Source organism: Haliaeetus leucocephalus, unplaced genomic scaffold (genome assembly GCF_000737465.1).
Source record: "Haliaeetus leucocephalus isolate CR32 unplaced genomic scaffold, Haliaeetus_leucocephalus-4.0 Scaffold555, whole genome shotgun sequence".
In the NCBI taxonomy this organism is placed as follows: Eukaryota; Metazoa; Chordata; class Aves; order Accipitriformes; family Accipitridae; genus Haliaeetus; species Haliaeetus leucocephalus.
In genome coordinates, this window is record NW_010972991.1 from 16,349,511 (window position 1) to 16,365,170 (window position 15,660).

The window sequence follows — 15,660 nt, forward strand, 5'->3', positions numbered from 1 at the left end:
ACATTAGTGTTCTTTTAAGACATATTCACCTTTTCTGTTCAATATTGCTAACAAAAAGCCACTGATTTCTCGAATTCTTTGTATTACAGTTAGCAACACCAATTATGTGCTTTGATGCCACCTGAGGAATAACCTGTAATAATCACCTGTAAAAGTATTAACTTCAAACACTAGTCAAATAGCACTCCATAAGATTACAAAATATATCTGTATTACTTTTTGCTATATAAAATTATGAAATGGGACAACATCTAACAATTATGCCTCTCTGATTATAATGTGCAGGTTTTCAATTTGGTGTATACGAAGCTGGAAGATGTTCAAAATTAAAGGTAAAAAATGCTTTTCCTTTTGATTTTCTGACCTGAAGACAATGAGGTGGGAAAGGTCTTATCAATATATTTTTTTAATGTCGGAAAGGCACTACCACAATTTATTCAGCAAAATTAACTACATTAGCCAACTATTGCGTGCAATTCTTTCTTACATCATTAAAATTCATAGAGGTTGCTATAGCTCTGCTCACTCTTTAAGAAGTTCCATTAGGCAAAACATTAGTCATGGGAAGATGTGCCTCTAAACACAAAGACCCCAATTCCATTCTAACACACATTGCCATAACCTTTTTTTTATTTCCCCCACAAAAATGGGTCATAAAGTTTAGGAAAGACAAACACAGTGCTAGAATATACTTTTGTTATATCCGTGAATTGCACTGTATCCAATGGGAGCATTACATTAATAATGAGCTGAAATTTTCCATTTTTATGCCTCTTTATTCAGCAGCAAAACCGACCAAATCTACCGCTAGAGTTTTTTAAAGATACTCAGCACTTAAAGAATTTATTAATATAGTACACAAAAATATTTTTATAAAAAAGGACAACTAAGCTATTTGTCTTTTATATAGTACAATTTCTCACAGATTGTTCTGATTCCCTTTTGGCAAAGATACACTAACTTGACAGTTTTGCCAACCTTGTGTGAACTGTATATTTTTTAATGTATATCATGTAACCAGTGGTTAAATGAGTAGGGAAATGCTCATCTGTGGGATTAGGTAAGTAATTTTGCTATTTACTTCAGTGAGCCACCATGCTGAAGTAATTCACCTTGATGAGTATAGGCTACAGCTGTTTCTAATTCCAGTCAGATATTTACCTCTCTCTGTCCGGGGAGTAGTGGTCATCTATAACACGGTGTCTATCCATTCGATTCAGGGTATTGTAATGCGCAGGAGTAGATCGAGTCCCTCGTGGTCCCTGATCCACATTCCGACTAAGGATAAAAGACATCAGATTCTGAGTTCTGGGTGTGCCTGGACCACATCCCCTCACTGGTTTGTACAGACAGTTATTAGCAAACACGGTGGTAATCAGTTGTGTTGGCTGACCTGTCTTTTGTATACTTTTACTCTCAAATAATTTTAAATCTCATGGTAAAAAAATTTTCTCCTACAGAAAAAGGTGTTAAGTCCATGCTAGGGATAGGGATTTTTTCTTCTGTTTCAATGTTTGTTCTGGAAATGAGAGGATTTTTTTTTTTTTTAATTAAAAAAGTTAATTTTAGACAAAATTTCCTTAGTCCTTCCAGACTAGTACATTCAAGGAAAATTTCCTTTCTAGCTGAAACATACACTGTGCAAAGAATTTTCCGTGAGCTCTTGAGTTTGGCTATACTATAAAGATGTAAGCTGTAGTAAGACACAAGGAGGACTTCTGGCCGTTATGGCAGAGTGCAGCCTGCTGAAAACATTGTCATCTGAATTAAACAACAGGTGCTTATTTTGCACTGGAAACTTTATTCTGTAATCTCACTGGCATAGAATCGGAAAAAGACAGAACTGTTTAATTAGGTGTAACTGGTACACATAGTGCAGGCTTCATTAAAGAGCACCAATCACCTTTACAGTTTTGTATTATTTGAGACCAAAGCTTTGCCCATTGATTGCTTTACTCAGTTTAACTATTAATACCTACTGATACACACTAACTTCACTTTTTCTGCTCTGTAAAACATATCCATAAGAATAGGAGGATAGAAAGACAACAGCTAACTGTAATAATTATTGGATAATTAAAACATAATTGTTTTGTATAAATTTGAAAAAAAACAGTTTGCATGCTTCCCTCCATGCAAATTCAAATTTTAGACCAATAAATTCTTCTGCCTCCTGACTTTTCCTGCAGTTTTCCCTCATTTGTGCCTTCTTCCCCCCCCCCCCCCTTTCTTTCTCTTTTATACCATTCAGTTCCTGTGTCCTTCCTTGTCACTTTGCCCTTTTGGTACCTGTCATCCTTATCCTTTGTCATTTGCCAGTCCCTGATTAGTATTAACCTGTATGTGTATTCTTCGTTGCTGTTGCCATGCTGTTGTTTATTTCTGCATATAAGTGCTATGAAGATGTTGCACTACACATAAAGTTTTACCGTCAGTTCTACTTCATTTCTCATAAAGCATTTCTCCACTCTGGCTTTCGTGAAGCCAAATACAAAGTTTACTCTGGCTAGTAAACTTTATATTTGCCATATTAAAAGTGCGTACAATTCTACCTTCTACTCTACAACTCTTCCCTGCAACTTCTCTGGATGTATTTTAACCCCCTTATTTATACCCAAATGAAAGAAAATCCAGTCTAGCCTTTACCCTGTCATTGGACTCTTTCATGTATATTTGTACTCCAAAACAGACATTGACAGGGCTCCTCTGCTGTTCTTAACTTTTTTACTCTTCCCAACAACCAATTCTCATTCCTCCTTTCTGAATTCGAGCTTCTGTCTGACTCTTTTCCTCAGGGTCTCTCTTTTCATTCAGGTTTAAAAAAAAAAAAAATTCTTGGTTTTTTTTCTGTCTATAGTATTATTGTCTTGTTTTACTTATCTCTTCTTTTGACTTAAATATTTAAGCTTTCTCAGGCTGTAATTTCTCTGCAAAACTTCCCAAAGATCTGACCTTTGCTGTCTGCTCACACAGTCAAAACTCCTGCCTAAACTCTGATTATAAGCCTTAGTCCTGAAAACTCAGTCCCATTCTGTCTGCCTAAAACAGTTTCAATAAGATTGTGTTATTGGCTTATTGTTCTAAATAAATAATTTCTTTGAATTTCTGTATTATATCAGATTCTGACTTCATGCTGCTTTTTAACATCCTACACAACTGTATTTCTTCTACTTCAAAGTGTTACTACTAATTCAGTTCTCTTTCACTCTGCTAAGGATGCCTTTGTCAGCCAGGTTTACTATTTAACAGAAAATGACATATTTTCTCCAGTGAAACTTATTCTATAAGAAAAGTTGCTTTCATAACATATGTCTTCACTCTTTTGGAACTTTCATGCAGTTGACAGAATGTGTATGGAGCAACCAGATAACAGGTAAGCCAGTGAAAAGGTGTAATTGCAGGTGGTGATGGTAGAGAATAATGAGCATCCTACCAGATTTACCACACCATTTCAGCCTAGCCACTTTCTATAGTCACCTTCATCTTGCTTTTTCAAATGCACAGTCTTAGAAAAAGCTAAACATGATGTTGTTCAGTGCCTGCCACAGTCTAAACTCTATTCTGATCTACAGAGTCCATTAAATGTATTAGCTGAAAACATTAGAAAAGCAGTAACAATTTCTTGTCAGCTACTATGCAATGTGGCTTTGGTGGAGTTTATTAACGAAATCCAGCAGAAGGACTGAGGACTGCGAAATGGCTTCTAAGATATAACAGCAACTTGCACTTTTATGGCCCAAGAGCTCCTGCCTGCAGAGGCATCAATTAGTACTTGGGAGATCTCTGGGAGTGCAACATGCTTACAGCAGTTAGAACATGTCTGTAGGAGCACACGTATAACGAACTCAACTAAACATGGTGCAAGTGTGATTAATAATGCTTATAGCTTTGCTGAGTACACCTGGATTTTTCTTAGAATTAAAAAAGACATTTCTGTAACCCAAAGATTACGCTTCTTTTCTACAAACTCTCAATTTCTGGCAACCCAATTCTCTGGGCTCGACAAGTCCTCAAAGAAACGATTTGGTGAGTGGGCAGGGAAATGGTACATAAATAACGCATTTGATTGTGACATTGTAGGAAATAGCTGAAACATTTTTCTCTGTAAGTTCAAAATTGTATTTAAAAATTTAGCTTTAGGAAAGTCAGGAAGCAAGAAACATTTCATACATGTAAAAAATGCAAAACTACAAGAAAATGAAAAGGTTTTTCAATGGTGTTAGACAAGTGTTAATTACTAGCTCAGGTAAAAGTTCTGCCCAAAATGCACACAGCATGCAGGCACACACAAAAACACACACACACACACACACACACACACACAAAGAGATTTTGCTCACATTTATGTCTATATCCAAGACAAAAAAAACCCAGGAGATTTAGCATAGGCAATTACTTAGACTGAAATCAGTATAGTAGAAATCAGAATAGGCCCCTCTGTATCTACTGTTTATGTCTCACTTAAAGTCAGGCTGCTTTTACATATGGTTTTAGATTTCAAGTAGAAACTTACAGTTTCTGCCTGTTAGCTGTCTGTGATGATATGGGATAATTTGGGATCCTAATACCTCACTAATGCAACAGGATATCATTTATTCTGTGTCTGTTAGAGGAAATGTAAGAGGATGTTCTCTTAAGAGGAAATTCTCTTACATGAGTAAGAGAATATGAAGTCAAGAGAATTTTAAGCTAAAAAAACCCCAAAGCTAACAGAAAGGAAAGCAGGACACAAGAGAATCAGAATGCCTGTAGAAGAAAAGGATAGACACATGTACCTGACATTAAATATTGGATACCAGGTCTTCAGTATTAAATGGGAATTGTGAGCATTATGGGCAAAGAAAATAACTTCCCTTTTTATTCCAGATGAATTACACCAGCTGGAAACCTACCCATACATAGTGACAAAAATGCTGGAAAACAGGCTTCATTCCCCTTTACATCTATCCTTCTGCTTCCTTTCAAGAAAGCTTATCCATGCAGGAAAATTCTTAATTCTAGCTTAAACAGTATATTCAATCAAGTAGGAGTCATTACCAAAAATGGCTAGCTTTTGGAAGAAATGTCCTGATCTTTGTTTCACAAGATAAATAGTTATCAGAGGCCTTATAAGATCAGGAGTTGATATTTTTCAGTATAAAATTGTATGTGTGTCAATTTATTCTTAATGCTTTCAAAGTTTGGAAAAAATAGTAGAAAGCAAGCTACTATGGGCAGGAAGTATGGCTCTCCCAGAACCTTAATTCTACACAGACAAAAGGGTTGAAAACATTCACTGACGAATGCTAAGAAAAAGTCAAACCATCACATGCTATAAAACATGGCACTTTCTAAATAGCTCTTGAAAATGAAAATCTGGAGAAATATTTTCCTTTCCTTAGACTGGAATGTACTGATTTTTGGTGAAAAATAAGACAAAACTAGGTGAATTTTTTCACATCAGTATAATGTAAGAAAAAACATTATTGGCTTTACATAATTTCATAAGATCTAACTAATTGATTGCCATTTTGAAAGTCTGGAGATTCTTTCCAGTATTGTACAGGATCAATACCACTTAAATTTATATACCTACATAGTTAAATAACAGTTTACCTTTGTGGTGGAGGGACACTGGGAGACCACGATCTAGTCCGTCCTATACTATCTCCACGGTGAGGGGACCCTGATCGAGAGCAATGATTAGATGACATAACTTGTTCTGGCACTGATAGTGTTGAACTTTGAAGATCTCTCCCATTATGTCGATAATCTAAAAAGAAATGCAAATATTCAATTAATTTGAAATTGTACTTTTTAATTTCCTACCATATTTGTAGTAGTTAGAAGCATGATAAAAGGTAGAACTTGATCAAGAATGTTATCATGTATTCTTCTTGGGTTTTGTAATAAAAAATACATATGTAAAGTTGATTCCTGTTGTTATGCTTAATTTAAGCACAGCTACAGTTCCTATAGTTACACTTTAAAAGTATAGAAATAAATTGCCATGCACCAAACTGGGGAATTAATAATAATAAATATATCCAAATTTACCATGTATTTGTGGTCAGTGTGATGGACTAATAATAAAAATAATAAAACTGACTTTTTTCCTTAGAAAGCCATACAAAATTGATTATCGCATTTTTAATTAAAATTGTATTGTAACAATTGTGTATAATATACTTCAAACAGAAACATCCACAATTAAAAACTAATCCAAAATTCAGTTTAAAAATTTCGGATAGGAAACTACTATGGGGTTAAATACAGAGTTTGGGTTCAAGAAAGATTTGTAATTCAGAAACAATTAAAGAAACAATGACTCAATTACATCAGATTTCACTCACAGTTCTGAACTTAAACATGATTTCTTCACAAATATACGAGCTAAAGCTACGCAGACACCTGCTTACATCCTGGACCTAATCTTGAATTAGGATAATAGGCATAAATGGTCTAAGCAAAAGCCTTCCCAGTTACAATAGCTTAAAAGGCTACCATGTGGACATTTTACATAGGCTTTTAAGAAAAATATTTTTTAAAAGCTGGATGTGTTAAAGTGACTGTCTGCATCTAATAGAAAAAGTTGAATTCACTGTCCCAGTGTACAATGCTCTCTGTGAAAAAAAGATGCCACCTATACAGCAATTTCCAAGAAGTTTCCACAAATTTTGTGAGGATCAAATTAATATACGATGATAAGAAATGGAAGAATTGCAAATATCTGATGGTAAAGTTTTGCAGAAATAGGTCTTCAGACAGCTCCTGGTGGCTATGACAACTGATATAACTGACATTTTATTCTGAAGACAGTAACCAAGTAAAGAATATTTAGAGACATCCACCTGGCGCTGGAAATATTCTGGCTTGTACTGGTCTTCTACTTCAGATTGTTCTTAGTTTTCTTCCTGGAAAATGTTTGGTAAGCACCTAAGCAAAACCTCATTAATTAAGTCCATTTTATGGTTCCAAGAATGTTCGATACTTCCAACTGAGTATTTATATTCATTGTATGGCCTTAGGACAAGGATATATATGGATCATTTTAATTGATAAATAACTTCTTCGTCCTATGTTTAGGTGTAAGCTGCTTTGTGTGTGTCTGTGTATCTGTGTACATAGAGGGGGGGAATAGCACATCACCATTACATTACATTAATATAACAGTGTTGAGGATCAGATACTCTTTCCTCACTTCAAAGCAATCAAGTCATGTTAAGTGTAGTCTAAGCTGAGAGTCAGTAATGAACTACAGACTTTTATGCTCTGTATGAAGTACATTTATTAGCATACACACTGATTAAGTATATAAGGACCAGAGCAACACAGTTCTGGGTGAAATCACCAAAAGACAGACAGGGGAAATTTTACCTGTGTTTGAAAGAGGGTGTTGCTCACTAACAAGTAAAATATAGAAGATGTCTAAATAAAATTTTTGCAAGTCAGTCTGGAAATCAATAGACTCTGCAATTCTGCAGTTCCTTAACCAAAAAAGAAAGAGCTAAAGTAACAGCTGAAAGCTCAATAATGTTAAAATAAAAAATGTAACAAAGCAGTAACAAATTTCTTAATTAAGGACATCCACGAGATATTTGCCAGTTTTATGTACTAAACAAATATTGTCTTCAGTACAAAAATAATGCGTAGAGAATATTACTTATTGATAAAACCAGCATTTCTAGAGAAAGCAGCAAAAAGATATATAAGATATTTTAATTTGCCCTGGAGCTGGAAGAACATGAAATGCACTGCAGAGCACAGAGAGGCAGGAAAATGAAGTGGATTATTTTGCAGGTTCTTTGAAGACTCTGGTCAAGATGTCATCAAAAGAAAAATTCTACAGGTAACAGGCAACCAAGGGAATACAAGTGATCTGTGAGGAGCTTTGTAGGCCACTATCTGCTACTCCAGAGAGGAAAAGAGCTATAAGCAATTCTGAGTTAAGACCCCAAGTGAGAGCTCTGCAGACTGTTTTTGTATATACTACAAGTTATTTTCTCTATTCTTAAGTGTTATTTTTTATATTTTACTGGTTTTAATTTATGGTATCTAACACTAAGACAAAAGGTACTGTGTAAAGAGTAAGAAATGTACTGAAATAACCAGCAGTTATTATGCTATGATATCATGCCATAGACTGAAATAAAACAATACCACAAATCTGTATTTTCTGCAGAGAAGCCCAACAGAAATTGGGATAATTTAGAAAGGCTTGGTTTTTTACTATGACAACAGGTGATTAATTGCAAACAGCATCCTTACAATGCAAACCACATCTTTTCTAATTTCACAGTGAACAGCTTATTCAAAAAATGTTTTATATTTCCATTAAAAAACTGAAAAATCTGGAAAATAGCTTATCAGTTATTTTTGCTGATTATATTAATTGAAAAGTATTGTAAATAGCAATAATAAACAAATTTCTAAAGATAGTCTTAAAGTGGCAGAAAGGTTTTAATCTCTAAAAGACAAGATGATACATTTGGGGAAAATAAAAAGTTATCTCAAGGAAGGCATGCTCTGAAAACACATTGTACTGGGTTTGAGTGGCAAGGTTTTGTTAGTGGGGGGGCTACAGGGGTGGCTTCTGTGAGAAGATGCCAGAAGCTTCCCCCATGTCCGACAGAGCCAATGCCAGCCGGCTCCAAGACGGACCCGCCGCTGGCCAAGGCCAAGCCCATCAGCGTCAGTAGTAGTGCCTCTGGGATAACGTATTTAAGAAGGGAAAAAAGTTGCTGCACAGCTGCAACTGCAGCTGAGGAGATGAGTGAGAACATGTGAGAGAAACAACCCTGCAGACCCCCAGGTCAGTGAAGAAGGAGGGGGAGGAGGTGCTCCAGGTGCTGGAGCAGAGATTGCCCTGCAGCCCCTGGGGAAGACCATGGTGAGGCAGGCTGTCCCCCTGCAGCCCATGGACATCCACGGTGGAGCAGATATCCACCTGAAGCCCGTGGAGGACCCCACGCTGGAGCAGGTGGGTGCCTGAAAGAGGCTGTGACTCCATAAGAAGCCCAGACTGGAGCAGGCTCCTGGCAGGACCTGTGGACCCGTGGAGAGAGGAGCCCACACTGGAGCAGGTTTTCTGGCAGAACTTGCGACCCCGTGGGGGACCCACGCTGGAGCAGTGTGCTCCTGAAGGACTGCAGCCCATGGAAGGGACCCACGCTGGAGCAGTTTGTGAAGAACTGCAGCCCACGGGAAGGACCCATGTTGGAGAAGTTCCTGGAGGACTGTCTCCCGTAGGAGGGACCCCACACTGGAGCAGAAGAGGAGTGAGGAGTCCTCCCCCTGAGGAGGAAGGAGCGGCAGAGACAACGTGTGATGAACTGACCCCAAACCCCATTCCCTGTCCCCTCCCCCCCCCGTGCTGCTGTGGGGGAGGAGGTAGAGAAAATCAGGAGTAAAGTTAAGCCTGGGAAGAAGGGAGGGGTGGGGAGAAGGTGCTTTTTTAAGATTTGGTTTTGTTTCTCGTTATCCTACTCCGATTTGATTGGTAATAAACTAAATTAATTTCCCTGAGTTGAGTGTGCTTTGCCCATGATGGTAATTCGCGAGTGATCTCTCCCTGTCCTTATCTCGACCCATGAGCCTTTCATAATATTTTCTCTCCCCTGTGCAGCTGAGGAGGGGAGTGACAGAGCGGCTGTGGTGGGCACCTGGCATCCAGCTGGGGTCAACCCACCACACACATAAGTGAAGAGCAAGTTATTATGAACTTATATATAATGAAATAAAACCTATGATTTACTGTACAAGTACACATGACAGAATATTTTCTATTATTACCCTAATAATCCATATCTATAGATATAAAAAATGCAGAGATGGTTCTTAGTATTCTGCATACACAGGAAGCATTTGTATCATTTGGAGATGAAAAACATAATGAAGAGCAGTAATATGAAGAAATGGGAAAATCCTTTAAAAAAAGAAAATCTAGCATTCAAATAAGCAGTTTTCTACAATAATTGGTATGTACAGACACTGAAGTACAAGGGGAATGAGCGACAGCATAAGGTATTCTACCTGAATGAACATAGTGAAGGGCAAGGAGTTCAGTCAACAAAATACAAAAAACCTACTCTGTCTAAAAAATTCCTAGAAGTGAGAACTAGTAAATAAAAATAATTAAATTTATTAAATTTGCATACCTAAAAAAACTAATTATTTTTTTAGAAACCCTCCTCAAGCTCTAACTTGTTATTGTATTGACCACTTGCACATTATTGTTGCAATAAATCAAAATATATGACTATCTAATTAAATTGTCAAGTATAATTCTGATCAAAAAATGTTTTACATTAAATTGGAAGCAGACATGCAATGCTTTCTGGTAACTTACACTGGTAGTGCTTCCTTGTAACAATTTCAAAAGGCAGAAACTATCAGCACTCCTAATAATTTTGCATCAACAGAACTAGACATGTTAAGCTGTGTTTGAAGAAACAGATTAATACTCTCTATGCTTTGTTGCCAGAAAATGAACTTTGAAATTCATAATTAATTCACTCAAAACAGAAACTACTCTATTTACAAACTTCTCTTTTGCCAACAGGTCACACGTTGAAAAGCAGCAGTTTCAGTAGGGCAACCCACCAACATGAGTTAATTTCAAAGTCATCCTTCAGTTTTGTAGAGTTAATGTAGCACTCTGCCTTATTTCACACTATGTATTTATTTTCACTAGCTAGGAGTCAAAGCAACACAGAATGCTACCTCATACTGAAAATAACCATATCAGGTTTTCACATAACACAAGTTTCTGTGAACATCTGTAGAATTTAATACTTTTATTCAATAAAAATGTCCATTCTATAAAGTTGCGATACCAGAAAATATTAACATGTGTTTAATGTGGAGAGGAAGGAGTTTAGGGATAGATCCAGTAAGGTTCTTAGGTTTCTTGAGTATAGTCATTACCATTCCAACGCTTTACAACCACAACAAAATCTAAGCTGTAAAGGAAAATATTTAAACTGTATGAATGCATGAGGAAAATCAGGTATTTCAGAAAAATGATCCAAAAAACTACATGTTGTTAACACAGCCATGTAGATGCAGGTCACAGAAGATGCCTTGTTTTGAACTTAGGTGCCAAAATCAAGGATGCAAGGAGGATGCTTCCATCCACTTGGGATCCAAAGCCCTGCATTTTCTCCTGACATAATGCATCTTAGAGTATTTTTTTAAATAATTGAATAGGGATACGGTGAAAACTGTTTTTTCATTTCCTGGGAATCTAAGAAAGCTGCTAGGCTTATGTAGGGACTAGCTGACTAGTCACTCAGACTATGCCAGTTCTGAGAAACATGTTCAGAGAAAAAAGTATAATCGTGTACAAAATTTTCAGACCCAAAAGGTAAGAGCTTAGCAAGTTTCTTGATCAGTTTTGGACCATGTCTTTATGCCACCTATGCACTGATTTTTTTTCTCCAGCTGAAACTAGATGAAAAAGATGGCACATACTAGACTGTACCTTGAGACTTCAAGTGGTATGGGATTTCAACCCCAAATTTAGAAACTATAAGAAACCACCTTGGATACAGTGGGATATGGCAGGAATATCAAAAGTACCTAAGAAATTGTTTAAGAATAAATTTCACAAGATGAAGTATATTGAGACTCTGCTGATACCAAAATAATTGTTTCAATCATCTTTCACTCGTTTATTCTTTCATTGAATTTCAATGGCTTTTGTTGCAATTACTATTTAGCAAATAAAATACTTCTGTATATAGGAAATTTGTGCCTTTCATTGACACATGAGCTTCAGAGGAAAGACAAGCATGTGGTGACCCTGCAGTCACAAGAGAGGCAGAGATCAATGGGCCAGCTCCTCAGTTACAAAGTTTCAGGAAGATGACAGTAACACAAAGCTTACATGGGAGGCGTAACAACACACCTAGCACCAATCCCTACACCCCAGAAATGGCCAGCACTGTAACAAGTATGTTTAACCATCAAGCTGGAGTTCTTCTAAACCCCAAACAGACTTTGAAGTTGCTACTGATGATTGACCATGGGATATGAAGTGGTAACTAACTTTGGTACTCCTAACTTGAGAACTTAGTTCTCTCTAGAACGTGACTGGCTTTTCTTGCCCAGGAGTTGAAACATTCACGTCTCTCTCAAGACAGGTGACATTCCAAAAATTACAGTGACATTCTTGATTGAAAAAGGTATGATTTAACTTCCAATTTCAAAAATATTCCATGTCCTGGAAATAAGGTTAGAGAAAGAAAGTAAAAATATTTTCTTGAGGAAAGAAATCATACCCAGTAAAAACAGGTCATAAGTGCAACTTGACCAAGGAGCTGTTACTGAGCAAAGCAGATATTTATAGCAGTAGTAAAAATAGGATAAACATTGGAATCTGCTTGCAGCTGTAAATATTAAGTCATTACCATAGAATCAAAGGCTCTATAACTATGGCAAGCATCTTAAATCAATGTACAAAGCACACAGAACCTGATAATCAGTATAGAGATAATCAGCAATAAACAACTGTGAGCTGCGGACACTGTGAGATGGGCACATGGCAAAGATATCTGCAATGCTACCACCTTCTTCTTTTCATGGGAGGGTTTCATTAAAAACTATGATACACATCAAATGAGGGATTTTACAAGGCACAATAAATATAGCTTCCTCTGAGCTGAAGTTTTAATTTTATCTGTTTTAAGAGAGAATATTAATACATTTGACTTAAACACAGTACGGCTGTACTGTGCTAATATTATGCTATGCAGTGTACATGTTCAGTAAATACTAATATTAATAAATTGTTATAAAATCCTGCAGCTTTCAGGCACAAAATTACAGAAAATCACAAACCTCCAAATAGGAGGTTCACATCAACAACACTAAAATAAACCTAAAAAACCCCACTGAAAAGTCCTAATGAAGCTTTTAATTTAGATGTCTTGCTGCTTGATTGACTTGAGAGAAACTCTTTGTATTAAAATTGTACTAGAAAAGCAATATTAGAATTGCCGTTCATCACAGGCAAAATAATTGGTTTGTTTCAGACACTGATGTTAAGTGATGTTTTCTCCACTTTAACGTCTTTACTTGATTGAGGTGTTAAGCCTTCTCTTAATCAGATATTTAATTTTTAACACTCACTGTGGTTGGGTTTAGAACAAGCACTAATTAAAAACAATTATATAATCAAATTGCCAGAAATGCTTAACATACCAAGATTTCACACAGGGGCACTTTGGTGAGAGTTCAGTTCTTTTATACAAATGTGCTCAGCTTCTATGGTGATTTGAACATCTAAATGCAGAATTTGGATGTCCTCTGAAAAAGTGCTGACAGTAACTGATCAAATAAATTCAATTATTAATATTTGAATACTCTATAAATTGAAGGTATGTTATGCATGGGTTTGGGGATTTTTTTGGCATCAAAATATTATTCTACAGATATGGGAAGAATGAAAATATAGTGAAAGGAACCAGGAAACATTACAGTAGGAACAATTGGTTACTTGCTGCATAGTAACTCAGCCCCTCAAGAGGTGTTTCTAGTTCTACTGCTCTAATGGTATGTAAGGACCCATTACACTTGAGACAATTCTTTTTAGTGTTAATGTGTATGAAGAACATTCCCACAGAGCAACAAACCACAGCTTGACGAGTTTTCAGTGCTGTCCCTACACCCAGTATGACACAAAAAGCTTGAAAAAACCACAGTTACTATAAAGATAATGTTTCATCTTAAGTACTCATCCATGTATATTTTCTGCTGTCCAGCAAGTCCCCCAAATTAGCCTCCTCTTGACACTGTTGATTGGAATTTATCAGTCCTTTCACAGGGCATTTCCTTCTTAGAAGTGCTCATCACCACATTTGTAACTCATCCCAACTAGGCTTTTCCTTATGTGAGAAGTATTGATCAAGTCTCTGATAGGAATGCAACTGCCTTGCAGCTTTCCACTATCTGTTAGATGCCTTTGTCACTCTGTAGATATTGGGACTGTGGTAGAACGTGAACTAACATGCTGAGTTCATATTTGCTTAACTTTACTTGAAGAAGAGAATGCTGCTGATAATTACTGATAATCTGAAAATAAAACTTGAATTTAATTACATTTTTACTTTCAAAATGGAGTGACACAGCTTATACTTAAAAATATAAAACTAGTTTTAGGAAAAAAGGTATTAATTGAGAGAATTTGGATGTTTGAAGAGAAAGATGTTTCTGAGGAAATGATACTACAGAATTTTTTTTGAAAATAGCAAAAGTATTACTAAACTTTGCATTTGATAAATTAAAAACAAAACTAAAAATACAAGGAAAAGCTTGAAGAATGATCATAAAAATTCCTGTGTTAAGAACTGTAGGCATAAAGTTGTAAAAAATATACACTTCATTTGTTTAAAAGCAAGGAAAATGGTTAAAGACCCCTTGACCTAATGGATCAGCAATAAGGACTATTTTAACATTGCTTGAATCTCACTTCCAATTTTGGCAGAAATTTTCGAGACACATAGACTCTAAGTTATTTTTTACTCAAGGAAAAACCCACAAAAGACATGGGGAATGGGTATCAACACATAATAAAAGAAAAAGCTTGTCAATGTTTATGTCTATAGTTACCAGGCTTTTGGGACACTACAGACTCCCATTTAGGGCTAGCTGGTGATATACAATGACATCATTTATTTTAGTAAGGGTAGAAGTCATCCACTCTACATACTAATGCTGTAAGATATATTTCAATAGGCAGTTGATTTCAAGCTGTAACCAAAGTATTCGTGTGCTCTGTATCTGCTCTGAGCAGCAATCATCAACAGAATCCAGGTATAAAAATGCAGTTCACATTATCAGCAAGTAGAGAGGACTTTTTTTTTCCTCTGCAGGAAAGGCTGCAACATGACAGTGAAATAACTCTTTTGAACAAAGGACTCCTCAGGTATTTTGAGAAGTGAAGCAAAAATGAATAATTGCTTTTCATTCTTCTTCAAAAACAGAATAATTTTTGTAATTTCAGTAAGAACTTCTTTACTGGTTGTTACTATGTTTTTTTAATCTACTTGGCTCTAACTATCCTCTGAATAAATATCTTATTTGCTCCTGAGACAACTTGCTATCTTTTGCCTAATGAGAAAAACTTATCACCATAAATGCTTTTCTTCTCAAGGCTGGAGACTACATTCTTTTACTTGGAAAAGCTCTTCTCTACGGAGATTTGCAATGCAGTTTATGCAGAATTCACTGCCTTACATTCTTCCAGGATTCATCTGCTGAAACATATCTCAGATTACAAGTGTTTCATAAAGTGATGTAGTGCAGATGAGATATTGGTGTAGAACTGAATTTTAAACATTAATATCTCACACAATATTTAAGTCTCACAACAGTGATAGGTGAGACTTTTTATGATTAAAAGGTCTTGACAATACATGTCTCTGTTCATAAAGTCAGACTCAGTAGGTTACTTGTACTTAGTAGGTTACAGCAGGTTCAATATACACTATGAGGAAGTACCTGGGAAGAAAACTATTTAGAAATTATGGTCCGTATTCATTGAACTTCATTAACTGTAATTCCCATTCAACTTTGGTCAATAGAAAGAAAAAAAAACAAAACAAAACCGCACCCTGCTTTTCATTGAATTGTATTTAGTATTATGATAATTTAAAAGGTGTTCTGTAAAGTGATCTGGAA

At 36.1% G+C, this 15,660-nt stretch overlaps 1 protein-coding gene across 5 annotated transcripts in view; it reads right to left on the reverse strand.

Moving 5' to 3' along the window:
- RIMS2 (regulating synaptic membrane exocytosis 2) overlaps positions 1-15,660 on the reverse strand; it is a 487,588-nt gene that overhangs the window by 164,713 nt on the left and 307,215 nt on the right. For all 5 annotated transcript variants that reach the window (XM_010577010.1, XM_010577008.1, XM_010577012.1 and 2 more), the window contains 2 exons: positions 5,596-5,752; positions 1,162-1,278 (listed from right to left, as the gene is read on the reverse strand). In XM_010577010.1, the coding sequence (XP_010575312.1) occupies positions 1,162-1,278; positions 5,596-5,752 (274 nt within the window). The remainder of the gene's footprint in view (positions 1-1,161; positions 1,279-5,595; positions 5,753-15,660) is intronic.